The following is a 23,688-nucleotide window of genomic DNA, read 5'->3' as shown; positions in this document are numbered from 1 at the left end:
ATCCATAAATGTTCTCTTGACTTTATTAACCTCATTAACAAACATACTTGTGGCCCTAGCAGGTTTGACTCAGTGGTTAGAGCATCGGCCTGCAGACTGAAGGGTCCTGGGCTCAATTCCAGTCAAGGGCACATACTGCTGTTGCAGGGTGGATCCCCAGCCCTGTACAGGGCACATGTAGGAGGCAACTAATCGATGTGTCTCTCTCACATCGATGTTTCTCTCTCTGTCTTTCTCCCTAAAAATCAATGGAAGAAATATCATCAGGTGAGGATTAACAAAAACAAACTTTCTGTAATGTGTGCCATAAAACAAAAACTTTTCAGATCCCACATTCTCCTCCAGCTCTTACCCCATTTCTCAGATTCCCTTTAATAAAATTCATTTAAAGACTATCTATACTCCCTGCCTCAAATTCCTCTCCTATTTTTCCTGAATTCACTATAATAACAGGCTTTCAACTCCCATCGGTCCACCCAAACTATTCTTGTAAAGGTCATTGTTCATTTCCAAACTAAATCAAATGACCAGTTTCTCAGTATTTATTTTAATTGATCTGTAGAACCTGACAAAGTTCTTCTCCCCCTCATTCTTGAACACATTCCTCAGTTGGCTTCCAGAATACCATTCTCTTCCTGGTTTTGCTGCTTTACTGACTGCCTCTCATCTCCCCATTCTTTAAATGTTGGTATGCTTCAGGGGTCAGGTCTCAGACCTCTTCTCTCCTGGGCCTCTAACTATGAGAGGTGATGGATGGTAACTAAACGTATTGTGGTAACCATTTTTTAATATAACAAGTCATTGTGTTGTACACCTTAAACTAATACAATGTTAGATGTCAATCAAATCTCAATAAAACTGGGGGAAAAATAAGGTCCTTAAAATGCATATCAAAATGAGGTATCACTTCTTGCTCACGAGGATGGCTATTATAAAACAAAACAAAAACAAAAAACATGGACAATAACAAGCATTATTAAGAATAAAAATTGAAACCCTCATGCATTGTTGGTATGGACGTAAAATGGTACAACCACTGTGGAAAAACAGTTTGGAGTTCTTCAAAAAGCTAAACACAGAATTACCATATAATTCAGCAATTCCACTTCCTGGTATATACCCAAAAGAACTGAAAGGGACACAAACACATAAATGTTCACAGCAGCATTATTCACAATAGCCACTAGTTTCCACAATTCATCAGTAGGTAAATGAATAAACAAAATGTGGTATTTACATAGAATGAATATTATTCAGCCTTAAAAAGAAATGAGCCCAGCCAGTGTGGCTCAATGGTTGAGCATTGACCTATGAACCAGGAGATCACAGTTCAATCAGGGCACATGCCCAGGTTGTGGGCTTGACCCCCAGTGGAATGGGGAGGAGGGGATGTGCAGAAGGCAGTTTATTGATTATTCTCTCTCATCATTGATGTTTCTATCTCTCTCTCCCTTCCTCTCTGAAATCAATAAAAAAAAATATTTTTAAAAAAAGAAATGAAATTCTGATACAAAATGGATAAATCTTAAAAATTCATGCTAAGTAAAATAAACCAGACACAAAGGGCAAATATTGTATGATTCTATTTATATGTGGTACTTAGAATAGGCAAATTCATAGAAATACAAGGTAAAATAGAGGTTACCAGGGGCTGGGGGGGATAGAGAAAGAAGGAATTATTATTTTTTTCCCTTCAATAACTTTTTGCTTTTTAATCCTCACCTGAGGATATGTTTTTATTGACTTTTAGAGGGAGATGAAGGGGATGTGAGAGAGAAACATCGATCAGTTGCCTCCCATATATACCTAACTGGGAAGTGAATGTGCAACCCAGGTATGTGACCTCACGGGGAATAGAGCCTGCAACTTTTTGTTGTATAGATGACACTCCAACCAACTGACCCACTTGGCTGGGCTACTTATTTAAATTTTTTAATTTGTCCTCCCCTTAATAGGATGAAAGCTCCATGAAGGCAGAGATTTTTGTCAAAATTTACTTCTCAGTACCAATCATGCCTGGCATATACTAAGGAAATCAATAAATACTTACTGAATGAAAGAATAAGGAATTTACCAACTTGTGCATTAAGGTTAACTAATAATACTGAATATGCATAGGCTGGGAACTAGACACTCCTAGGATTTTAACTCTGGGTAAAAGCAGGTGCTATTCTGTAATCTGTTATCCCTCAAGCTAAATTAAAACTTTCGTGTCTTGGCAAGTATCCAATAAGGCCCTAAGTTTAATAAAAAGTACCCTGATATATAAAAAGTACACAGTAAGCAAATGTCAAATAAAGGGGAAAAGGTTGGATAAATGATATTATAGAACAAGAAGTTCCTTGGACCCATTCATGCCTCACAGTAAAGCTAAATATTAAAATCAACTTTCCCTTGTGAACCAATGTCACCCCAATAAATTCAATAAAATAAAAATCAACTGAATTTAAATCCAAGTTTCATGTGAATATCCCTTTTCCCAAGCTCTATCACTGAACTTTAAGAGGCTTATAAGAAACAGAGCTGAAGAACAAAGCAGCCTACAAGGAATAAAGAAAGGCAGGCCTGTGCATTGGGAAAAGAGATTATTTTTCACGGCAAAATGCATTATAGCAAAGTCAGCTTGGCAGAGCCTCAGTACCTCCAAAAACATACAATCTCTGCAACTGCAGCCTGGGCATTAGGGGCCACATTATACACTAACAAGTCAGAGACAAGAAAGGAATTTCTGGTCTGAGAGGCAAAGACTAAAACACAGCTGACTCAGAGAAAGAGTAAATTAAGAGAGGAGGATTCATATTTGTGAAGAATGTGGATAAACTGATGTCATATCCAATTTAGAGAAAATGCTAGATTAAGGATCACTGACATAGTACGGTAGGCGTTGTGGGTTATAAGATCAAGCAAGCAACTCAAAGCAACCATTCAGATTCAGTGACAGACTCTTCAGGAAGTTGCTACTGTCCTTACCTAAGACAACATGACTCCTATCATCACCTGGTTTCCAGCCTGACCACCAGGGGAGGTGTGGTGGACTCTTCTTTCATGCCTCATAAGTTTCACAGCTGTCTAGTATAAATGGTAATTAACTACTAAACAGCCATTTTCTTCTCCCCTCCAGAGGAAAATTATTCACCAGCTATCTAGAACAGCGGTTGCCAATCAGTGGCCCGTGAGGTCCAAATGGTTGGCGACCACTGATCTAGAAAACATTTCTTTTCCATTTTCATAAAAGAAAAAAAGTTTAGTAGTTTTGGGCAACCACAGATTCAAAACCAAGTGGGCATTTTCACCAACTCTGAAAGAGTGCCTCCATTTCGTCCTTGCACTGAAATGATCAGTAACTCCTAAATGATGTCACTCTTCACAAATCCCCAGATGAGCTCTAAATCTTATTATACCTGTCTCCACAGAACTAAAAGCTAAAGCAGTCAAGAAAAAGTCACTGACAAGGAACATATATTTGCTGTAGGTTTTCTTGGTTTAAACTTTGAGGAACTAGATAAGACATAAAATCAGGCTCTGAAATCCAGTTAGCTGAAAACCAACTCCAAGTAGAGGTGATAATATTCGGAAAGAAAAAAAAATGAGTCTGATAAAAAGGCCACAAGCACAATAGATCCAAAGCAGCAGATCCCGAAAGCAACTGTGTTCTCTGATAAATAGTTCTTGTTTACATTGCCCTTCAAAGCAATTCAAGGTGTTCAAAGGATAACTAGCACCCCGGGCCCTACTCTCCTGGAAGATAAAAGTTTCCTCATATCAGGGTAACACTGATCATGATACTTTGACTACTGTATATTGACTGGGGTTAGGTAAAGATCATGCCAGCTGGCCCAAAGTGGGATAGTTGAGCTCCCTTGTACCAGTACCCAATTCAAATCATGTATCAAAGGCAGGTGGTTCCAGCTCAATGATAGAGTCAATTCATATTTGCTCCAGGTGAAATGAATAAATGATAAGCGATATGTAGTTTATAGGTCTTATAGTCATTTGAGGAAGTTGATCTGGTTTAAGTCACAAAGCATTGGTCTCCTGGTCCCATCCTACTCACAGTAAAATTTCCACTGTGGCTTTCTGTGCCTTTTGGAGTCCTATGCTGGAACCTCCACATGCAATAGAATCCAATCAAGTATATTTCTATAAAATTAACCTCAGCTTTTCTGCCCTGACCTTTTCAAAACCTAAATGGGAATCACCCGTTCATGACAAGTATTTTTGGTCTTAATTTTCATATAGCAAGCTTTCACTCCTACTTAAACTAGTAAGAACCAAAAGAAAATTGCTCTTAATTAAAGATACTTCATTGTAAGGTTCTTAACCACTGAAGTCTACCCTGGGACTAATACCTCCTCTTGAGTTAAAGACTGCCAGTTTTAGATTTTATCTCCCAACTAGAGGCCCGATTCACAAAATTTGTGCAAGAGTAGGTCTTCTTTTCCCTGGCTGCCGGCACCGGCTTCCCTCTGGCACCTGGGACCCAGGCTTCCCTCCGGGACCGGGGTTTCCCTCGCAGCCCTGGCTTCACCAGAAGGTTGTCCAGTCTAATTAGCATATTATGCTTTTATTATTATAGATGTCTGGTTTGACTCAACTGAGAACCATTCTGAGGCAAAGCTCAGAGAATCCTTAACCTTAGTTAACATATCAAGGTAAGATCATTATTAAGCATGATTAACATTAACAGTACCCCTTACTACAAAACATTTGTCTTTTAGAACAAAACAGATTAAAATATTTTCAACTATGCAAATGAAAACTTACAGAAAAGTTGATTTTGATATGGTGAGCACACACTAGAGAACACCTCTCCTTCACGGCTACAATATAGGTTTCCTTTGCCATAGCTCATTTATTTTAAAAAATATATTTTATTGATTTTTTACAGAGAGGAAGGGAGAGGAATAGAGAGTTAGAAACATCAATGAGAGAGAAACATCGATCAGCTGCCTCCTGCACACTCCCTACTGGGGATGTGCCTGCAACCAAGGTACATGCCCTTGACGGAAATCAAACCTGGGACCCTTGAGTCCGCAGGCTGACACTCTATCCACTGTGCCAAACCAGTTAGGACAGCTCATTTTAAAAAGTCATTTACCTTAAACGAAAATTCTCTTCTTTTGTATACACCATCTAGACTAAAGGTAGTACCATTCACCCACTCACCACAGCCAGAAACACAAGTTAATCCTAGACTTCTTTCTTTTTCTCATACTTCATATCCAATCAAATCATCAAGTCCTAAACATTTCAATCATTTGTTCCTTTCTGTCCACTAACCTGCCTGAGTATTGTTGCAGACCTTCATCATGCCTGGACAGACCTGGACAATTATTTCCTTATATTTAGGCTTGCCCCATCCAGTCCATCTTTCCTACTGCTGCCAGGATAATCTTTCTAAAATACACATCTCATTACATCACTTACATAGTTGCCTTTAGAATACAATTCAAATTCCTTCACAAAGCATTTAAGGCTTTTCATACTAGTATATCAATCATTGCCAGCCTCTCAATATATTGTTACAACTTTTATTGAGTACCTACTATGTGCCAGGCTATATACTAGGACACTGGAGATAAAAAAATGAATATGACATAGATGGTGACCAACTACATGTGAACATTTTATTTTTGTAATTATAAAAAAAATTACCATCCTGCCAAGGAGGAAATGGGCTGAAGTCAGGGAAGACTCTACTGAAAGAATGACATCTAAGCTGTTTAAAAGATTAAATAGGAACTCTCCTGGCGGACAAGAGCATAGACACATGATATAGCATGGTATATTGAGGAAGACATAAATTCTCCCTTCTTCAGGACTGACCATTTTTAGAAGCTTCTTTAACCTTTCCTACCCTACCTCCAGCTGACTTAGGGTTTGGTCTCCTCTTTTGTGTATTTCTTTGTTCATATGATAATTATTATGGTTGGAGGTTTTTTGTTTCAGTCTCTTCTAGTAGACTTAAGGATCTAGAGGGAATAAAATATCTTGCTAAGCCCTGGCAGGTATGGCACAGTTGGTTGAGCATCGTCCCATGCACCAAAAGGTTGCCAGTTCAATTCCTGGTCAGGGTACTTATTCAGGATGGGGGTTTGATCCCTGGTCCAGGCGCCTATGGGAGGCAATCGATTGATGTTTCTCTCTAACATCAATGTTTTCCTCTTTCTCTCCCTTCCTCTCTCTCTAAAGTCACTAAAAAAATAAATATTTTTAACCTGGTTAAAACTCTGGATCCTCAGTCTTTAGCACAGTGCCTGGTACATGGCACATGGTCAATAAATACTTCATGAATGTATGATTGTATAATATTCTGAGCAATAAAATTTTAAAATAGGAGACGATTTGCCACCTGGTTCATACAGTGGACTGGATGACAAATCAAGAAGCTTTGAACAGATTGCAGTAAGATAGCAAGACGACAGCAGATTCCTTCTACATCAAGCAGACCACATTCTCTCTAAGCCTGGATTTACTTACAGGTAAAATGAAAGTGGCACATAAGGTGTTTGATTCTCCCTATATAAAACCTTTTGCATCTGCCCCCACACCCCATTGCCTAATTTCGCTGGTATTATCCTAGAACAGATTTTTTTAAAAATCTCTACCTTGGATGACAAATACCTTCCACATTGCTGCCGGATTGATTTTCCTCAAGCAAAGCTCTGATCACCTTCAAAACACCTTTTCCCATCCCACAACTGACTACAGATAAAAGCCTTCCCCCTGTAGCCTGTCATTCAAAGGTATCTATCTCTGACCAAAACATACCTTTCCATTTTTGTTTGCTGCTTCTTCCCCTTCACTCATACTCTTCCCTCAACAAACTGGTTTGCTATTACTCTCCATACAGGCCCATAACTGCCTACCTCACCTTACTCCCTCTCCTTGGCATGTGCTTTCTACCATCTAAGTAGGAAGACTTGAATAGCAATCCCAATTCTACCAATTACTAACAGTACACAAGTTAGTATTTTAACTCCCTTAGTCTTAAGTTCTCTCATTTCTAAAAGAGGGGTAATGATACCTTGGAGTTGTTGTGAGGGTTAGAAAATAACATATATAATAGGCCTGGCACATAATAAATTATCAAAAAGTAATAGATCTTATTATTACTACCCTTCAAGGTTATAGCTTAAATGCCATCTTTTTCTTAAAGTCTTTTGTGATCCCACCCAGCTGGACGCAACCTTTTCCTCCTTTAAGTTCCTCAGAGGCAGCCTTTAGTTCTCACATATATATCTTATCTACCTAGTGATCTTTCAAACATTCTAGGGTCAAAAACTTTGGCTCATTCAATTTTTTGTCTCACTTAGTGTCTAAAACCATGACTGATTTGTAACATATACTCAAGTATTTATCGATGAATGAAAGTTAAGAAAATCTTAAGAATTATATGCTCATTTTCAGATGAAAAGCTAAACATTAAAAAATGTACATAAATGAATATAAAAGTATTAATATTCCCTTCCTCTCTTCAGGATAAATACAACAGAAAACATAATGCTTCCTAGATTATTAAAAAATGTACATGCTTGTCCTCAATTCATTAAGTGAACACTTGCTACCCAGGTTGCAAAAAATTTGAGTCTGTTCTTGTCAGAAATTCTAGTAAATGTTCTGGTTGTCATCAGATTCCAAAAATACGTTACCTATCTCACTCAAATGAGCTGTGATTTTAAAGAACTGCCAAGGGTTAGGCTAATTGTGGCAGATATTCAACACCCCTCTTTATGGGTTCTTAGATACAGCCCTCAAGATTCCTTAGGAACATACATTTTAGGTCTATAAATTGGTCACTGTATGAACCAGGTGACAACATATATATGTTCTTATTGATTTTAGAGAGAGAAGAAGGAGAGAAAGAGAGAAATATCAATTGGCTGTCTCCTGCACACTGCCTACTGAGGATCAAGCCAGCAACCCAAGCATGTGCCCTGACCAGGAATCAAACCTGTGACCTTTAGGTGCATAGGACCAAACTGAGCCACACTGCCAGGGCCCTTTTCACATATTTTAAAAGAAAATTTGGGGACTCTATTATTTAAGGTCAATGCCTGATTTAAATATTGACTATTAATTACTTCCTTCATTTTTTAACTTCTAACCTCTCAGACTTATAATCGCTGGTGATAGTAGCCAATGATTTCCACATATTAAGTGGTATTTGCAGTCTTCCTGATCTGTATCACTTGGATGCTTTTTAAAAAATGTTTTAATTAATTTTTAGAGAGAGGAAGGAGAGGGTGAGAGAGAGAGAAATATTGATGAGGGAGAAATATCAACATCGATCGATTCCCTACTGGGGAATCAGCCTGCAAGTGGGCCATGTGCCCTGACTGGGAATCGAAACCAGTGACCTCTTGGTGCATGGGTAGACGCTCAACCATTGAGCCACACTAGCCAGGCTGGATATTCTTATAGCAGTCAGCAGCAGAACTGCTTCATCGTAATTCCTTGAGCCCTGGCCGGTTTGGCTTGGTGGTTGGAATGTTAGCCTGGGAACCTAAAGGTCACCAGTTCGATTCCAGATCAAGGGCAGGTACCCGGGTTGCAGGTTTCATCAGGGGGTGAGTGCGGGAGGCAATCAATGGATGTCTCTCTCACATCAATGTTTCTCTTTCTCTCTCCCTTCCCCCCTTCCCCTCTCTCTAAAAATCAATGGGAAAAGATATCCTTGGGTGAAGATTAAAAAAAAAGATAGGGTCTCGGTTATTATAAAAACCATAAGATCAAATGGAATAAAGGGTCAGTAAACTGACAAGGAGAGAAATGGATTCAGTACAGAAGAAATTGAATAATCAATGACCTTGGAGATTTCAGACAAATCTGATTTTCTATTGAAGGCAGAGATATAAATAGCACAAACATAACACAGACACATAGAAACAAAAGCCACCAGCTCAACTTTTTGTCTGAATACTTGTTAGGTCTAGAGAACTGTTCAAACCACAGCTGCTAATGGTTATGGATTTGGCAATCAAAATGTCTTTGTTTTAAAAAAAAGTTTTAACTGCCTTACTATTGAGGTTACAAACCACAGCCTTGATGCATTGTTGCAGTTAACATCCTCCCTGCTGTTTTTGAGAGCTTACATCTGCTGCTGGCAGATAAAACGCTGGCAAACGGCATGGGCTCCTTCCAGGGGAATACAAAAGTTTTAACTAGATGGCTCTCATCTACCTCAGTCTCCTGAGTTGAGCCTTCAGTGCTTTCTGTAGCACTCCTACCTTGTCTAGGTTGATCCCCTGCTACTACTTAAGAGGGTGGAAGATCTAGTGGGGGGTTTTTTTCTGGTACAAATCAGCCATGCCAACCATACTATTCTTAGAAGATAAAAGGAAGACGAATTCTTAGCTCAGGGGAAAGCACTTTTAGCACATATTTTAAAGCCACTTCTAGTGTAGTGCACTTGACTTTTAACAACCACTAATAAAACATTTACTGTGGGTTTTTTGTGTTGTTTTTTTTTTTAAACTAAATGATCACACTATGCTGAAAATAGTGAGGGCTTAGTATATTTTAACTAATCAAAGAAAGGCCAAGAACTCGAGGTCAGGAAGTAAGTTACTGAGTTTCTCTGGGGAAGAGAAAAGTTACGAACAAGATGGAGAAGTAAAATGTGAGCTAAGTCACATAGGAGATTGGTTTCAGTTGAAATAAAATTAGTATATCCACACGGGTTTTCAAAGAAAATGCAATTTAGCTGAGTGATGAGAAATGAGTGCGGAAATGCAGAAAGAAGACTTAAGTCAGGAAAGTGTCTTCTGGATGATTCTCCCTCAGTGAGCTAATCTATGAGGATGAGAGAAAACCAAATATATTCAGACTAGCAGTTCCAAAACGTACACACCACAAGATACCAGTTCTGAATATGCAAATAGGGAGTTTTGGGGGATAGAGGGGGGAAGAAGAGGCAGAGATATGGTCAAAAAGTTTTGTGAACAATGAAAGTTATATCCACCAGATATATCAGAGAGTTACATCAGAATCATAATACACACTAGCATATTAAGGGCTCTGAGAAGTTTTTCAGTAAATAAGTTTATTTAATCCAAATACATTTTCCAAATGTATGTGTTCATGGAAACCTCACAATCTCCCTACCCTCATTATTTTTCAGAGAACACCTATACCATGGAATAGTTTGGGAAATGCTAGTGTAGGGTTATAATACATAAACTCTCAACTCATTCTTGCAGAAATGAAAATAAGGTTGGTAAAACAGACGAGGCAATCACATTTCATATATCATAGAACCCTAGCTCAAAGAGAGACAGACAGGTAGGCAGGCTACCAAGGGTGCTTGAGACATTTTCCAAAAGCAGCCAAATACCAAAGCTACAACTTTAAAAGCTGTAAGATCCTAATCTGATAAACAATCATCAAATAGGGCTAATACCAATTCTGAATACATTCATGTGTACCTTCAAACATAGAATAGAAACAATAGGGAAAAGCCACAGAAAAGCTGACCATAGGAAAAATAAGCATGGGATTCCTGTGTTTAATGAAGCTTAGAGGCTTCTGGCATTTTGAAATATTCTAATGTCATACATTAGGGAAATTCATAACGAGAGTTGCCATGACCCCCAGCTAGAAACATATGGAAGGATTCCTCCACATCTATAAGCTACCTTCAGCTTTCTCAGGATAAAAGACAGACTAGGAGGAATATTATGCTACCCTGAAAGACAAGAACCTGGAGAAACCAAAACGATGTTTTGTTAATTAGATTTCTAATTCCATAGACTAGGATTATAGTTTCCCAACCTTTTCTACATAAATTGTGGCAAAAAAAAGACTGGCTACAAATCATTTGATCTTATATCAGGTGGTGGTTTGCTTGATTGGCAAATGAGAAAGTAAAGGAAGGTCCCTTGCCAAAACCACCACCCACACTGCCAGAGGCTGCTGGTTATTTTTTTTAGAATGCAAATAACCTAAGAAGAAAAGTTATACTGCGCTGTTAATGACTGTGAGAATCTCTAAAATTGTAAAGCTTACACCAATATAAGAAATTCTTACATTATTTCTAAACTGGAAAAAAAAAAAAAAAAGCTAGAGTAAAATAATGACACTGAAAAAATGGGTAAAGGGCCCATTAGATGGATAGGACAGGCACAAGTGTGTGGAAAATGAAGAGCCTCCACGTCTGTGGTTTTGCGTAGATCTAGATCAGTGCTAAGAGCAGAAAAAAAGGCTAGGAGTAAAAAGTCATGCCAAATTAGATACATTGTATTCATATATATAAAGTAATCAGAGAAGGGCTGAGGAGGCAATCCACTGCTGGGGTCCAACCCCAGCAGGCCCAGGGGTTCCCAAAGGTGTAGATGGAGTCGGCGAAGAAGGAATGACACGGAGACAGCGTTCAGTTGATCAGCAGCCTAGCCAGGATCTCCAGCCAAGTTCTGGTCTGGATCTCCAGAGAAGTTCTGCTTAGGATCTCCAGCCAGGTTCTGTGTCCATATTCTCTTGCTAGGTTCTCCAGCCAGGTTATACAGGTTCTCCAGCCAGGTTCTGTAGCCATGTTCCCTCGCTAGGTTCTCCAGGTTCTCCAGCCAGGTTCTGTAACCATGTTCTCTCGCTAGGTTCTCCAGCCAGGTTCAGTCACCAGGTTCTAGTCAGGTTCTCTTGCCAATTTCTGTAGTCAGGTTCAGTCCAGGATCTTTTGCCATGTTCTCTCCAGCGAAGTTCTTCTGTCTCTAGGTTCTGTCTTCTAAGTTCTGTCTTGTTACATCTGTATTTATACCAGTTGATTCCAATCCTATCAATCTCTATTCCAAAGGTTAGGGCGTTTCTTATCTCCATACCAGGGAGTAAAGATTATGTAGCTTAAGCATGATTGTTCGTAGTTAAAGTGATTAATTACCTGCCTGGCACTTAGTTAAGAGGTTTTATTCCCTCCCTAACTTCAGGGGAAAATCCATACTTGGGGAAACAACCTTTCTCAGAGACCTTGGTTAAAACACATAGTGCCAAGAAGGTGAGCAAACATTTTAAGAACAGTATGCCATATATGCCAGGTCCTTTGAAACAGCAAGGATGGACCGGCTCCCGGCAATCCACAAGAAAATGAAAGACAGAAAACTAGAGAGATTAATAACTATTGGCTAAAATATGTGAGGAAAGGATAGAGAAGGTGATATAGGAATAGTGTTTTTTAAAATTGCAGACAGTAATAACACTAGTGAAAGGCAAATAAGTCTGGAAAGCAAAGAATTTACTAAGAAAAACTGAAGAACACTTTCTTTAGCACAGTCGTAGAAGCCCTACTGCTTAAATTAACTATTAAAGTACAGGTAACCCACACTGGTAGGTAAAACTCTTCATGCTTCAAGGATGATCCTTCTGATTTTGGATTTCTCTAGTCTGAGTCTAAACACAAGGCTCTAAATTTCAGGTTTTCCTTTAGCTCCCTCTGCTGTTCAAAAATGTACTTTAGTTATGTCAGTTCTATCTTAAATGATCAAAATAAATAAAAATACACACATATATACACATGCACACCAAACTTGGCACAGTCCAGGCAATCAGAGTTCAAACATTTGCTTATTATGAATTCTCTGGCCCAGAACAAATGTTCCAGAATAAGTAACAACAAATTCAATCATTCCCACCACCTAATTGAAATTCAAGGGATAATGGAAGCTTTATTCACCAAAAGCAGCGAACTTTTACTAAGGGATGAGGATCCTATATGTGTTAGCTGGATTGCGGCAAAAGCTTTTTATGCAGAAATGTATATGTGCCTATTCTCCATATACCAGAAATCAAAGCATCACTATACCATACTTTTTCTGTTTCTACCCTGGTCTTTTCTCTCCCCAGTATCTCCTAATTAAAAGTTTCTCTTCATATGTTTAAATCCAATTGCTAGCACCTTACTATCTTCAGGATATCCTGTGCTGAAAGATCTATGGTGGCGAAGCAAGCATCTGTCCAAGAGAAGTATTCTTACTCACCTGATCCTTAAATTGATTCTGGGACAAGCAGTCAATTAGGTCCACACAGCCCAGAAGACAACCTGATGGATAGTCATTGGGAAATTCCACATCTGAATTAAGAATAAAGAATGATTAAATTTCCTTTTTTGTGACCCTAGAACTCACAAATCTGTTTTCAATTCTGAACAAATAACTTTCTCTATTATCTATATGTAGACATAAGGAAAACAATGAGGTTTTTATTTGGTTCAACTGCTGATATTTTAGCAAAAAAATTTGAGTGGCTGGTTTAGTCCACTCTCCATATCTAAGCTATAAGAAAATTACTCGCACACCATTGAAGTTCAAAGACCCCACAATTTCACTTCAAACAAATCAATTCCACTACAATCAACTGGATCAGACTGGTGTTTAGTGATGATGGGTTTTGGAAACAAGCTACAGGTGTCAAGAGAAAACCATAAATATTTTTTTAAAAAATTAAGAATGTCAGAACACACAAATTTAAAACAAGCCTGTTATATAAGTCAAAACAGAAAAACATTTTTATAGAAACATGTACTTTTGATTTCTTCTATATATACATATATATGTATATATTTTATTGATTTCAGAGAGGAAGGGAGAGGGAGAGACAGAAACATCAATGATGAGAGAAAATCATTTTGATCGGCTGTCTCCTCCCCCACTGGGGATGGAGCCTACAACTCCGGCATGTACCCTTGACTGAAATCTAACCCGGGACCCTTCAGTCCTCAGGCCAACGCTCTATCCACTGAGCTTGGATTTTTAAAAACTTCTATAGGTGTTGCCCTGGTCAGTGCGGCTCAGTTGGTTGGGTGTTGTCTGTGCACTGAAAAGATTGCCAGTTCGATTGGTCAGGGCACATGCCCTGGTTGCAGGCTCAATCCCTAGTGGGAATGTGTAGGAGGCAACCGATCACTATTGCTCTCACGTCAATATTTCTCTATCTCCCCTTTCTCTCTCTAAAAATCAATAAAAAGTCTTTAAAAACAAATAAAGAAAAAACCTTTTATAGGTGTGTCTGTAATTATCCTCTCATTCTATCTTAAAAAGAACTGTATGATCTGAATAAAAGGAAGGAAAACAAGGGTGAGAAGTGTATTTTAAGATCCAAATTTAGTGCGCTGAGGGTGATTGCCAAAATACACTGCTTAAGTCAACCAACCTTGATCTGTCCAAATCCAATAGCAGATGTCTATTTGGGTCACTCCGGATAAAAATTTTTATTTGTGGTTCTTCCCAATCTAAAGATCCCATAGTTTACAGCAGTCATATATATTTACTATGATTTACTATCATAGTAAATATATATATATATATATATATATATATATATATATATATATATATATAAAATTTTCTCACATAAAACTAAGACTGCCCTGGCCAGTGTGGCTCAGTTGGACTGTCAACACATACACCAAAAAGTTTTGGGTTTGATTCCCTGGTCAGGGCAAATACTTAGGTTTCAGGTTAGATCCCCTGTCAGGGTGTGTATAGGAGGCAACCAATTAATGTTTCTCTCTCACATTGATATTTCCTTTCTCTCTTTCCCTTCCTCTCTCTCTGGAATAAGTGAAAACATATCCTCAGGTGAAGATTAAAAACAAACCAAACAAAGTAAGACTAATTGGTTAATTTCTGGTATTGGGAACTAAAATTTTTATTTGTACTATTTGGCAAATTAATGCTTTCGACAGCTATCTATGACTTGCCACTAAACAAGCAAATACACAAAGTTTAAAGTCACTTTCATACTTTCAGCCAAAAAAAAAAAAAATCATAGGAAGAAGTAAAAAGGAAGAAGAAGTGAAAGTCAATGACTTCTCTCAATAAAGACTAAAAGGAGAATATATGGTGGTTACCTTTCCCACGAAGAAAACGATATGTAGTCTGGAGTTCTGAGACTTCTTGAGGGGAGGGTCTTTTGGCTGTGGCTGCTATCCAAAGCCGTCCTCTGTGAGGAGTGTACCAGCTTCTGCCCTCCACCCTTAAACAAGTATAAATTTAGCAGGAAGAATCTAAATTCTAGTGTCCTGGAGGGTCTCATAATATACAACAAATTATCCAGTTGAACAAAGAGATCTATAGATGATACCTCAGCAAGAGAAGTATTTTTTGTGAAAAACAATTCTCCCACAATACTCTTCACATGAGTATGAACTGTGTTCCTTTTCCCCAGTTATTCCTATTATCAGAACAAGCACAATTCATCTCTCTCAGCTTCTATTTTTTAAAAATATGATCTCTATAACTCAGACTGGGGGCTTTCATTAGCCTTGGGACTTTTATAATCCAAATCTTCTATTTTCAAGGTATCCAAGTTGTCCCATAAAAATGGAAATCTTTGCCTTTCTTTGAGTCAAAGGCTAACCTTTTCCCTGAAAGATTTGCTAATTGTTCTCTAACTTGACAGAAAAATTCTCACCCACATATAATTCCTCAAGAATAGTTACTTTTATAATTATTAATATGATTTAAATAAATAAAAATGTTTATAATCTTTACTCTTTAAATTGCCACCACATTCATTTATATTTTCCAAGTATTTTATAAAAGGTTATGTTCTTTGCAGGTAATTAAATAAGCTGTTCATTAGTTTGAAAGAATCTTTAAATGGAGTAACAGAATGCATTCCAGAAAATTTCATTACTCCAAGGATTACAAAAATATGTTTCTCTTTTAATTCACACCAATACAATAAAGTACCTAGATGATATACCCCTATGATGCTATTCTTAGAATAGGAAACAGAGATGTTCTCATATCCTTAGTTTTCCAATGTAGATGAATTGGAAGATTGCTGGGCACAAAATAGGTACTCAGTAAATGAGGAATGAATCAATATTTCTTCCCTCTATACCAAATAACCTTAAGGGCTACTGGGGAAATGACCTCACAAGTATAGCAAAACCACCCACGTTATTTCTGTGGGATTAGTGATTGTGGGTTGGATGCTGCTCATCCTGTTCTTTGCAGTGAGAAAATCTGAATAAATAGATCCAAAATAGGATGAGAGAAATGTAAACATTCTGATTCCCTCAGCAGAAAACAAGCTGTCTAGTTTTCTACTTTAAAAAGGGAAGGCACCTAATTGCAGAGAACGAATGAGGAAACAGACACCTGCAGGCCTGGCTGCCCTGGAGCAGTAGCAGAGTGCTACACACCTGGACTATGACACAGATAGACAAAGCAGGATAGCCTCATCTTCAAGAGGAGGGGGAAAACGGTAACGCACCTTAATGAAGGAGAAAAGTCACAGTTCATCATGAAAACACCAAAGCACTAATGCTTGTTCCTAAATATTGATAACAAATTTTCTTTCAGGAAAGTAGAAAAATTACTCTTACACAGTGAGAGCGGAAAAAGCACTTTGACACCTGACCTCTAGTACCATTCCTGCCACTAGTAACTAACTTTGGAATTCAAAGCAAGCTGCTTTACCTTTGCCTGCCTAAGTGCCCTCATTTGTCCAAGATTGTAATAATACTGGCCCAATCTATTTAATAAAGCTACCTCTTAAAAATTGGTAAAATGTTATTTAAATACAAAGTATTATCCCGTTGAGTTAGGACACTGCCAGGCATATGAAATTCTAACTGATAAAATAAGAAGGAAGAGATATCTGTACTCCCATATTCGCTGCAGAATTAGTCACAATAGCCAAGACACGGATTGATGAATGAATGGATAAAGAAGATGTGACGGGGGTAACGTGGGGATAAGGACACATATGTAATATCTTAATCAAAAAAAAAAAGAAGATGTGATATATATATTTATATATATATATATATAATGATCTATTAGTCACAGCTATAAAAATAAATTAGATCCTGCCCGGACCGGTTTGGCTCAGTGGATGGAGCGTCGACCTGCGGACTGAAGGGCCCCGGGTTCAATTCCAGTCAAGGGCATGTACCTTGGTTGCAGGCACATCCCCAGTAGGGGGTGTGCAGGAGACAGCTGATCAATGTTTCTCTCTCATTGATGTTTCTAACTCTCTATCCCTCGCCCTTCCTCTCTGTAAAAAATCAATAAAATATATATTTTTTAAAATGATAAATAAAAATAAAGAAGATCCTGACATTTGCAACAACATGGATAGACATTGAAGGCATTTTGCTAAGTGAAATAAAATAAGTTAGACAGAGAAAGACAAATATTGTATGATCTCACTTATATACAGAATGTGAAAAAAACCAAACTCATAGACACAGAAAACAGATTGGTGGTTGCCAGAAGGAAATGGGGAAAGTAGTTAAAAGTTAAAAACTTCAAGTTATAAGAAACTTCTGGGGATATAATGTACAAAATGGTGACTATAGTTAACAATATTTTATTATATATATTTGAAAGCTGCTAAGAGAATAGATCTTAAAAGTTGCCATCACAAAAACAAAAAGTGTGTAACTGTGGTGATGATGTTAACTAAACTAATTGCAACAATCATTTTGCAATATATATACGTATATCAAATCATTATGTTGTATACCTTAAGCAAATACAATGTTGTATGCCAATTTTATCTTTTTGTAATGTTTTTATTGATTTTTTTTTTTTTTTTAGAAAGAGAGGAAGGAAGAGGAAGAGAGAGAGAGAAACACTGATGAGAAAGCATCATTGATCAGCTGTTTCCTGCGCGTCCCTACTGGGGATCAAGCCTGCAACCCGAGAATGTGCCCCGACTGGGAATCAACCAACTGAGTCATACTGGCCAGGGCAAATGTCAATTTTATCTTAATAAAACTGGATAAAAAAGGAAAAATAAATGTTGTAATGAAAAGTGAAAGAAGAAAAACACAAACATAAATACATATTATGGCCTCACTATATAATTTGCATAGGAAAAAGAACATAAACACTCCAAAATGCTAACAGTAGCTGTTTCTAGGTGATGGGATTATAGGTGATCTTTTTTTTCTAGCTACTTTTCTGTATTTTCCAATTTTCTATTTACATTTATAAAAGAAGAAAAACCGAACTATTTTTAAAAATTGAATTGAGAAGAAACATATGAAACCATGGAATTATAAGCTATTACTATCACCACTAACAGGTACAACAACTCTATTATACTTCTTCTATTCCTTACTACTTCTTCCACTTTTTGTAGTAAAGGAATTTGTGGTACAATAGTTTCTCAATATGGTTACTCAGATAGATAGATTAGCTGGATGATAGATAGTCAGATGAATGAAAGAAAAACAAAAACAAATAAGCTAATGTCTTAAAAAATTAATAAATATTAAAAACCTTGAATTTCAAATAGGATCAAACCATTAAAAAGTTGAGTGCCTTATTACAAAGGCAGCACCAAGAGAAGTTTTATAAATAGACTTCCTACAAAGATAAAAAAAAAACTGGTATTCTATTGTTTGTTATGACTAAAATCCTTAGCCATTTTAACCTCAGTTTTTTAAAGCTATTCAGTAAAAAAAAATAAAAATAAAAACTATTACCAAGTCAGTAACATGAATATATTGCTTCAAGTTTTATGTACCAATGAATATTATAAATCATCACTAAATTGGGGAAAATAAATTCTAATCCATAACTCTAAATCAACTTAATGTCACTGTAAAATATCTCATTGTCAAGATTCATTTCTGTTCTTACCTTTTAATCCCCCTGACAAGCAGAGAAGCCCAGGGCTGATGCATAGAGAGGCACCAGCCACCATCAAAGCCTTCCTGAAATTCTTCGTCCTGGATTCGCAACTGGTGCCGATATGAGTTGAACTCTGGTTCTGATCCTGCTGAATGGAAAGCCTTCTTCTGTGTGGCTGCACCTGTCTGGTCTATCCACTACACGGGGGGAAAAACAACATATAGTTCTGAAAAGGAAAGAACCCGGAGTAGATCTAAAAACTGAGATGAATGCTAATAATGAAATCATAGTGGGAACATATTCTCAGAAAAATTTATCCCATCTTTGAAACAAGGACAAAAGAGCTAGAGAAGGTACAAATTCAGTAGAAGCCCAGGTATGATAACAAGGTTCCATCTTAGAGGATAATTAGGATGTTGAAATCGCCACACAAAGCTTCCTAATTCCAGCAACAGTACAACTATCACACCAAATAACTGGTCTGTAATTATTTCCATTTTATACTTACTAATAATCTATATTGGATACATTATGTTTCCCAACATAAATATATCAGCCCAATGAAGATTTAACATTTTGATCTGTACATTCTTCATGTGCTGGTACCATGATAAAGCCAAACAGATCTTGTCAGGGGCAGTCATTCTGATGACTGGATGCAAAAAGTATTATTCTCTTACCTTGCATTAAAGAACTGGCCCCTAAAGGAGAGGATGGAGCACTACAGAAATGAGGCATCCATCATGTAAAGAGAATAGAAATTATAGGGTACAGGTAATTACAGGAGCCTGAAGAGTCCTGACAGTAGTTCAGTCAGAGACAAAGGTTAGTGTTTCTTCCATCCAGAACAAGAAGACTGAGAGCTCCAAAATTTAAGGGGGAAAAAAGAGGCTTTATTAGGATGGTGAGGTTAGGTTAGTTGTTTTAATTTTTTGATTTTTTACTTAGCAATTTATCGATGGGGAAAAATGCTAGTGTGGTAGTCTAGAAACTCTAAGCAATCATTTAACCCCTAAAGATGTCACTTTACTGTAAAATAATGGGGTTGGACTAAATAAATCCCTAAGAATCTTTTTTTTTTTTTTTTATTGCTTAAAGTATTACAAAGGGTATTACATATGTGTCCATTTTATCCCCCCGCCCTAGACAGTCCCCTAGCCTCCCCTATCCCCCAGTGTCTTATGTCCACTGGTTATGATTATATGCATGCATACAAGTCCTTTAGTTGATCTCTTACCCCCCTACCTCCTGCCCCCCAACCCTCCCCGGCCTTCCTGCTGCAGTTTGACAATCTGTTTGAGGCAGCTCTGCCTCTGTATCTATTATTGTTCAAAAGTTTATAATGGTCTCTATTATCCATGAATGAGTGAGATCATGTGGTATTTTTCCTTCATTGACTGGCTTATTTCACTTAGCATAATGCTCTCCAGTTCCATCCATGATGTTGCAAATGGTAAGAGTTCCTTCCTTTTTAGAGCAGCATAGTATTCCATCGTGTAGATGTACCACAGTTTTCTAATCCATTCATCTACTGATGGGCACTTAGGCTGTTTCCAGATCTTAGCTATGGTGAATTGTGCTGCTATGAACATAGGGGTGCATATATCCTTTCTGATTGGTGTTTCTGGTTTCTTGGGATATATTCCTAGAAGTGGGATCACAGGGTCAAATGGGAGTTCCATTTTCAGTTTTTTAAGGAAACTCCATACTGTCTTCCATAGTGGCTGCACCAGTCTGCATTCCCACCAGCAGTGCACAAGTGTTCCTTTTTCTCCACATCCTCTCCAGCACTTGTCGTTTGTTGATTTGTTGATGATAGCCAGTCTGACAGGTGTGAGATGGTACCTCATTGAGAGAACAGTATGGAGTTCCGCAAAAAACTAAAAATGGCCCTGGCCGGTTTGGCTCAGTGGATAGAGTGTCAGCCTGCGGACTCAAGGGTCCCAGGTTCGATCCCGGTCAAGGGCACGTACCTTGGTTGCGGGCACATCCCCAGGAGGGAGTGTGCAGGAGGCGGCTGATTGATGTTTCTAACTCTCTATCCCTCTCCCTTCTTCTCTGTAAAAAATCAATAAAATATATTTTTTTAAAAACATAACTAAAAATGGAACTCCCATTTGATCCAGTGATCCCACTGCTAGGAATATATCCCAAAAAACTAGAAACACCAATCAGAAAGGATATATGCACCTCTATGTTCATAGCGCAATTATAATAGCTAAGATTTGGAAACAGCCTAAGTGCTCATCAGCAGATGAGTGGATTAAAAACCCGTGGTACATCTACACAATGGAATACTACGCTGCTGTACAAAAGAAGGAATTCTTACCATTTGCAACAGCATGGATGGAACTGGAGAGCATTACGCTAAGCAAAATAAGCCAGTCAGATAAATATCATATGATCTCACTCATTTATGGAATATAATAAACAACATAAACTGATGAACAAAAACAGATCCAGAGACAGAGAAGCATCAATCAGACTGTCAAACCTCAGAGGGAAGGTAGGGGAGGGCGGGGTAAGGGGATGAGATCAACCAAAAGACTTGTATGCATGCATATAAGGCTAACCAATGGACACAGACACCAGGGGGGTGAGGGCATGAGTGGGAGGTGGGGGGGAGGGGCAATGGGTATTACTTATGTAATACCGTAATCAATAAAGAAGAAAAAAAGAATGCACACAGAACTTGAAAAAAAAACCCACCTATATAACATATAAGGCAGAATTGAGTAAATACTACACAGGGATATAAACTCTTCAGTAGGAACACAGAGGACGAACTGATCCATTACAGGGGAAATAAGTAATTTCATAATTATGTTAATATTTGAACAATTCTGAGGCCCACATTCTGTTCTTCTCTATTACAGTTCTTGTTTATATTACTTGTTTCTCTATTCTCTCAGTCATTTTGCTAAATTAATCTCTTCTTACCTTTTAATATTACTATTGAGCCCTGTTAAGTGGTCTCATCTACCTTTTTAGCCTTTAAGAAACTGTCTACTGCCCTCCTAGTGCTACAACACTAATTTAAGCCCTCAGAATCTCCCCACTGAGTTACTACAATAATCTTTTTAGGTATTTCCCTGCTTCTAGTCTTATTCCTCCCTCCAATCCATTCTCTACATAGGCATGGATGTTAAATCAATCTTCAGCTAAAATCCTTCAAGGCCTCTTCTTTGTCTACTTTAGGATAAAACCAAACTCCTTAGCATGAGACATAAAGGCTTTCATAATAAGATGCTGCCTACTGTACTGGCTTAAGTAGTATCCCCTCCAAATTTACATCCACCAGAACCTTACTTGGAAATAGAATCTCTGTAGATGTAAATGAGTTAAGGTCATACTGGATTAGGGTGGACCCGAAATCTAATGACTGGTGGGTGTCCTTATAAAAGGGGAGAACACATAAAAACAAAGACACACAGGAGGCAAGCTCTTCCTCCAGGGAGCATACCCTCAACTTCTCTCTGCCCCTCCCCATCTCCTTCCCCCAACAGGTAATTTCCTAAACTCTAAGGGACCCCACCCCAACCAAGTAGCAATGGGCAGTGGCAGTTCGTCCAGGGCTAACCCTCTGGCCCTGTCCCCAAGGCCCCTTTTTCTCTGACTTCCTAGTAAGCCAAAGCAGACCAGACTAGGCTCATTTCCCCAGCCCTTTCTTGTTTCACTGTCCCCGGCTTTAATATATATATTTTTAAAAGATACACAGGAAAGAAGGCCATATGCAGACAGATGCAGAGACTAGAATGACAAGCTACAAACCAAGGGCTGCCTTACAGGCACCAGAAGCTGAAAGAGGTAAGAAAGCATTCTCCAGGAGAGCCTTTAGAGCAGTGGTTCTCAACCTTCTGGCCCTTTAAATACAGTTCCTCATGTTGTGACCCAACCATAAAATTATTTTTGTTGCTACTTCATAACTGTAATGTTGCTACTGTTATGAATCGTAACGTAAATATTTGATATGCAGGATGGTCTTAGGCGACCCCTGTGAAAGGGTCGTTCGACCGCCAAAGGGGTCACGACCTACAGGTTGAGAGCCGCTGCTTTAGAGGGAGTACGGCACTGCTAACATCTTAATTTCAATGTTGAGAACTGAGAGAATAGATTTCTGTTGTCGTAAGCCAAGCAGTTGTGTTACTTTGTCATGGCTGCCTTAGGAAACTAATACACCTACTAGTCCATTTTAACTTCAAACAATAATTACTTGTGGTTCTCCAAAGCTCTCAAACTGTTGAGCCTCTGTACATGTTGTATCTTCTACCTGGAATTCCCTTCCCAGATCTGTCTACTTGAAAATTCCTATTCATCCCTTACATCTCCTCTTAAACACTATTTCTTTTGTGACTCCTTGAGTGGGCTTATGAACTCTCTCCTAAAGTCCTATTGTACCTATGACATGTGTCTATCATAGCAATTACCTTAATTAAAGGTAATTATTTGTATTCAAACACATCTTCCCACTAAATCTGAAGTCCTTAAGGATTGGAGTTAGGCCTTTATCTTTTAATTTCCCAGCACCTAGCAAAAACACCTAGCACATATACAGTGCTGATGAACAAATATTTCCAGTGAAGCTGTCTGCAGCACTGCTTTGAATGCAACTCTGTTTAAGAACCTTCTATGGCTCACATTAATTTACAAAATAAAAATGTGAAAACTTCCTAGCTAAACATTTAAGCTCTGGTTTTACCTACCTAACCCTAGTCTATTTCTCACGATAATGCTTTTTATGAGTACTATCTAGGTTGCTTAAATTCAGTATTCCATATATATCTCCCATGCTATTGTGTACCCATGCCTTACTCCGACAGTTCATTCTGCCTGGAATGCTTTTTCCCCATCATCCCCAAACATCCATTTTCTTGGATATTTACTTGTAATGAATGGCAGCTTCCCTATAAAAAGCCTCTTTTAATCCCCTCAACTGGAAGTAGTCTTTCCCTCCTCTGGATTTCCACTGTACTTTATTTATATCTCCATTAGTCTTAAAGTTGCATATATAATCTTTTCCCCTATTTGTCTCTGAGTTCTTTAACCCTTTGCGGTCCAATTTTATTTTTGGAATTCAAACAGTCTGGTCCAAATTAATTGACGGGAT

The 23,688-nt window shown here is 38.1% G+C and overlaps 1 protein-coding gene across 3 annotated transcripts in view; it reads right to left on the bottom strand.

Annotated features, from left to right (window-relative positions):
- Window positions 1-23,688, bottom strand: part of TRIP4 (thyroid hormone receptor interactor 4) — a 66,591-nt gene that overhangs the window by 9,084 nt on the left and 33,819 nt on the right. For all 3 annotated transcript variants that reach the window (XM_036304414.1, XM_036304432.1, XM_036304425.1), the window contains exons 9-11: window positions 18,591-18,778; window positions 14,837-14,961; window positions 12,966-13,057 (exon numbers count right to left, since the gene is read on the bottom strand). In XM_036304414.1, coding sequence (XP_036160307.1) covers window positions 12,966-13,057; window positions 14,837-14,961; window positions 18,591-18,778 — 405 coding nt within the window. The remainder of the gene's footprint in view (window positions 1-12,965; window positions 13,058-14,836; window positions 14,962-18,590; window positions 18,779-23,688) is intronic.

Source organism: Myotis myotis, unplaced genomic scaffold, assembly GCF_014108235.1.
Source record: "Myotis myotis isolate mMyoMyo1 unplaced genomic scaffold, mMyoMyo1.p scaffold_m19_p_1, whole genome shotgun sequence".
Lineage (NCBI taxonomy): Eukaryota > Metazoa > Chordata > Mammalia > Chiroptera > Vespertilionidae > Myotis > Myotis myotis.
The sequence above is the reverse complement of the archived record's forward strand: the minus strand, read 5'-3'. Positions and strand labels throughout refer to the sequence as shown.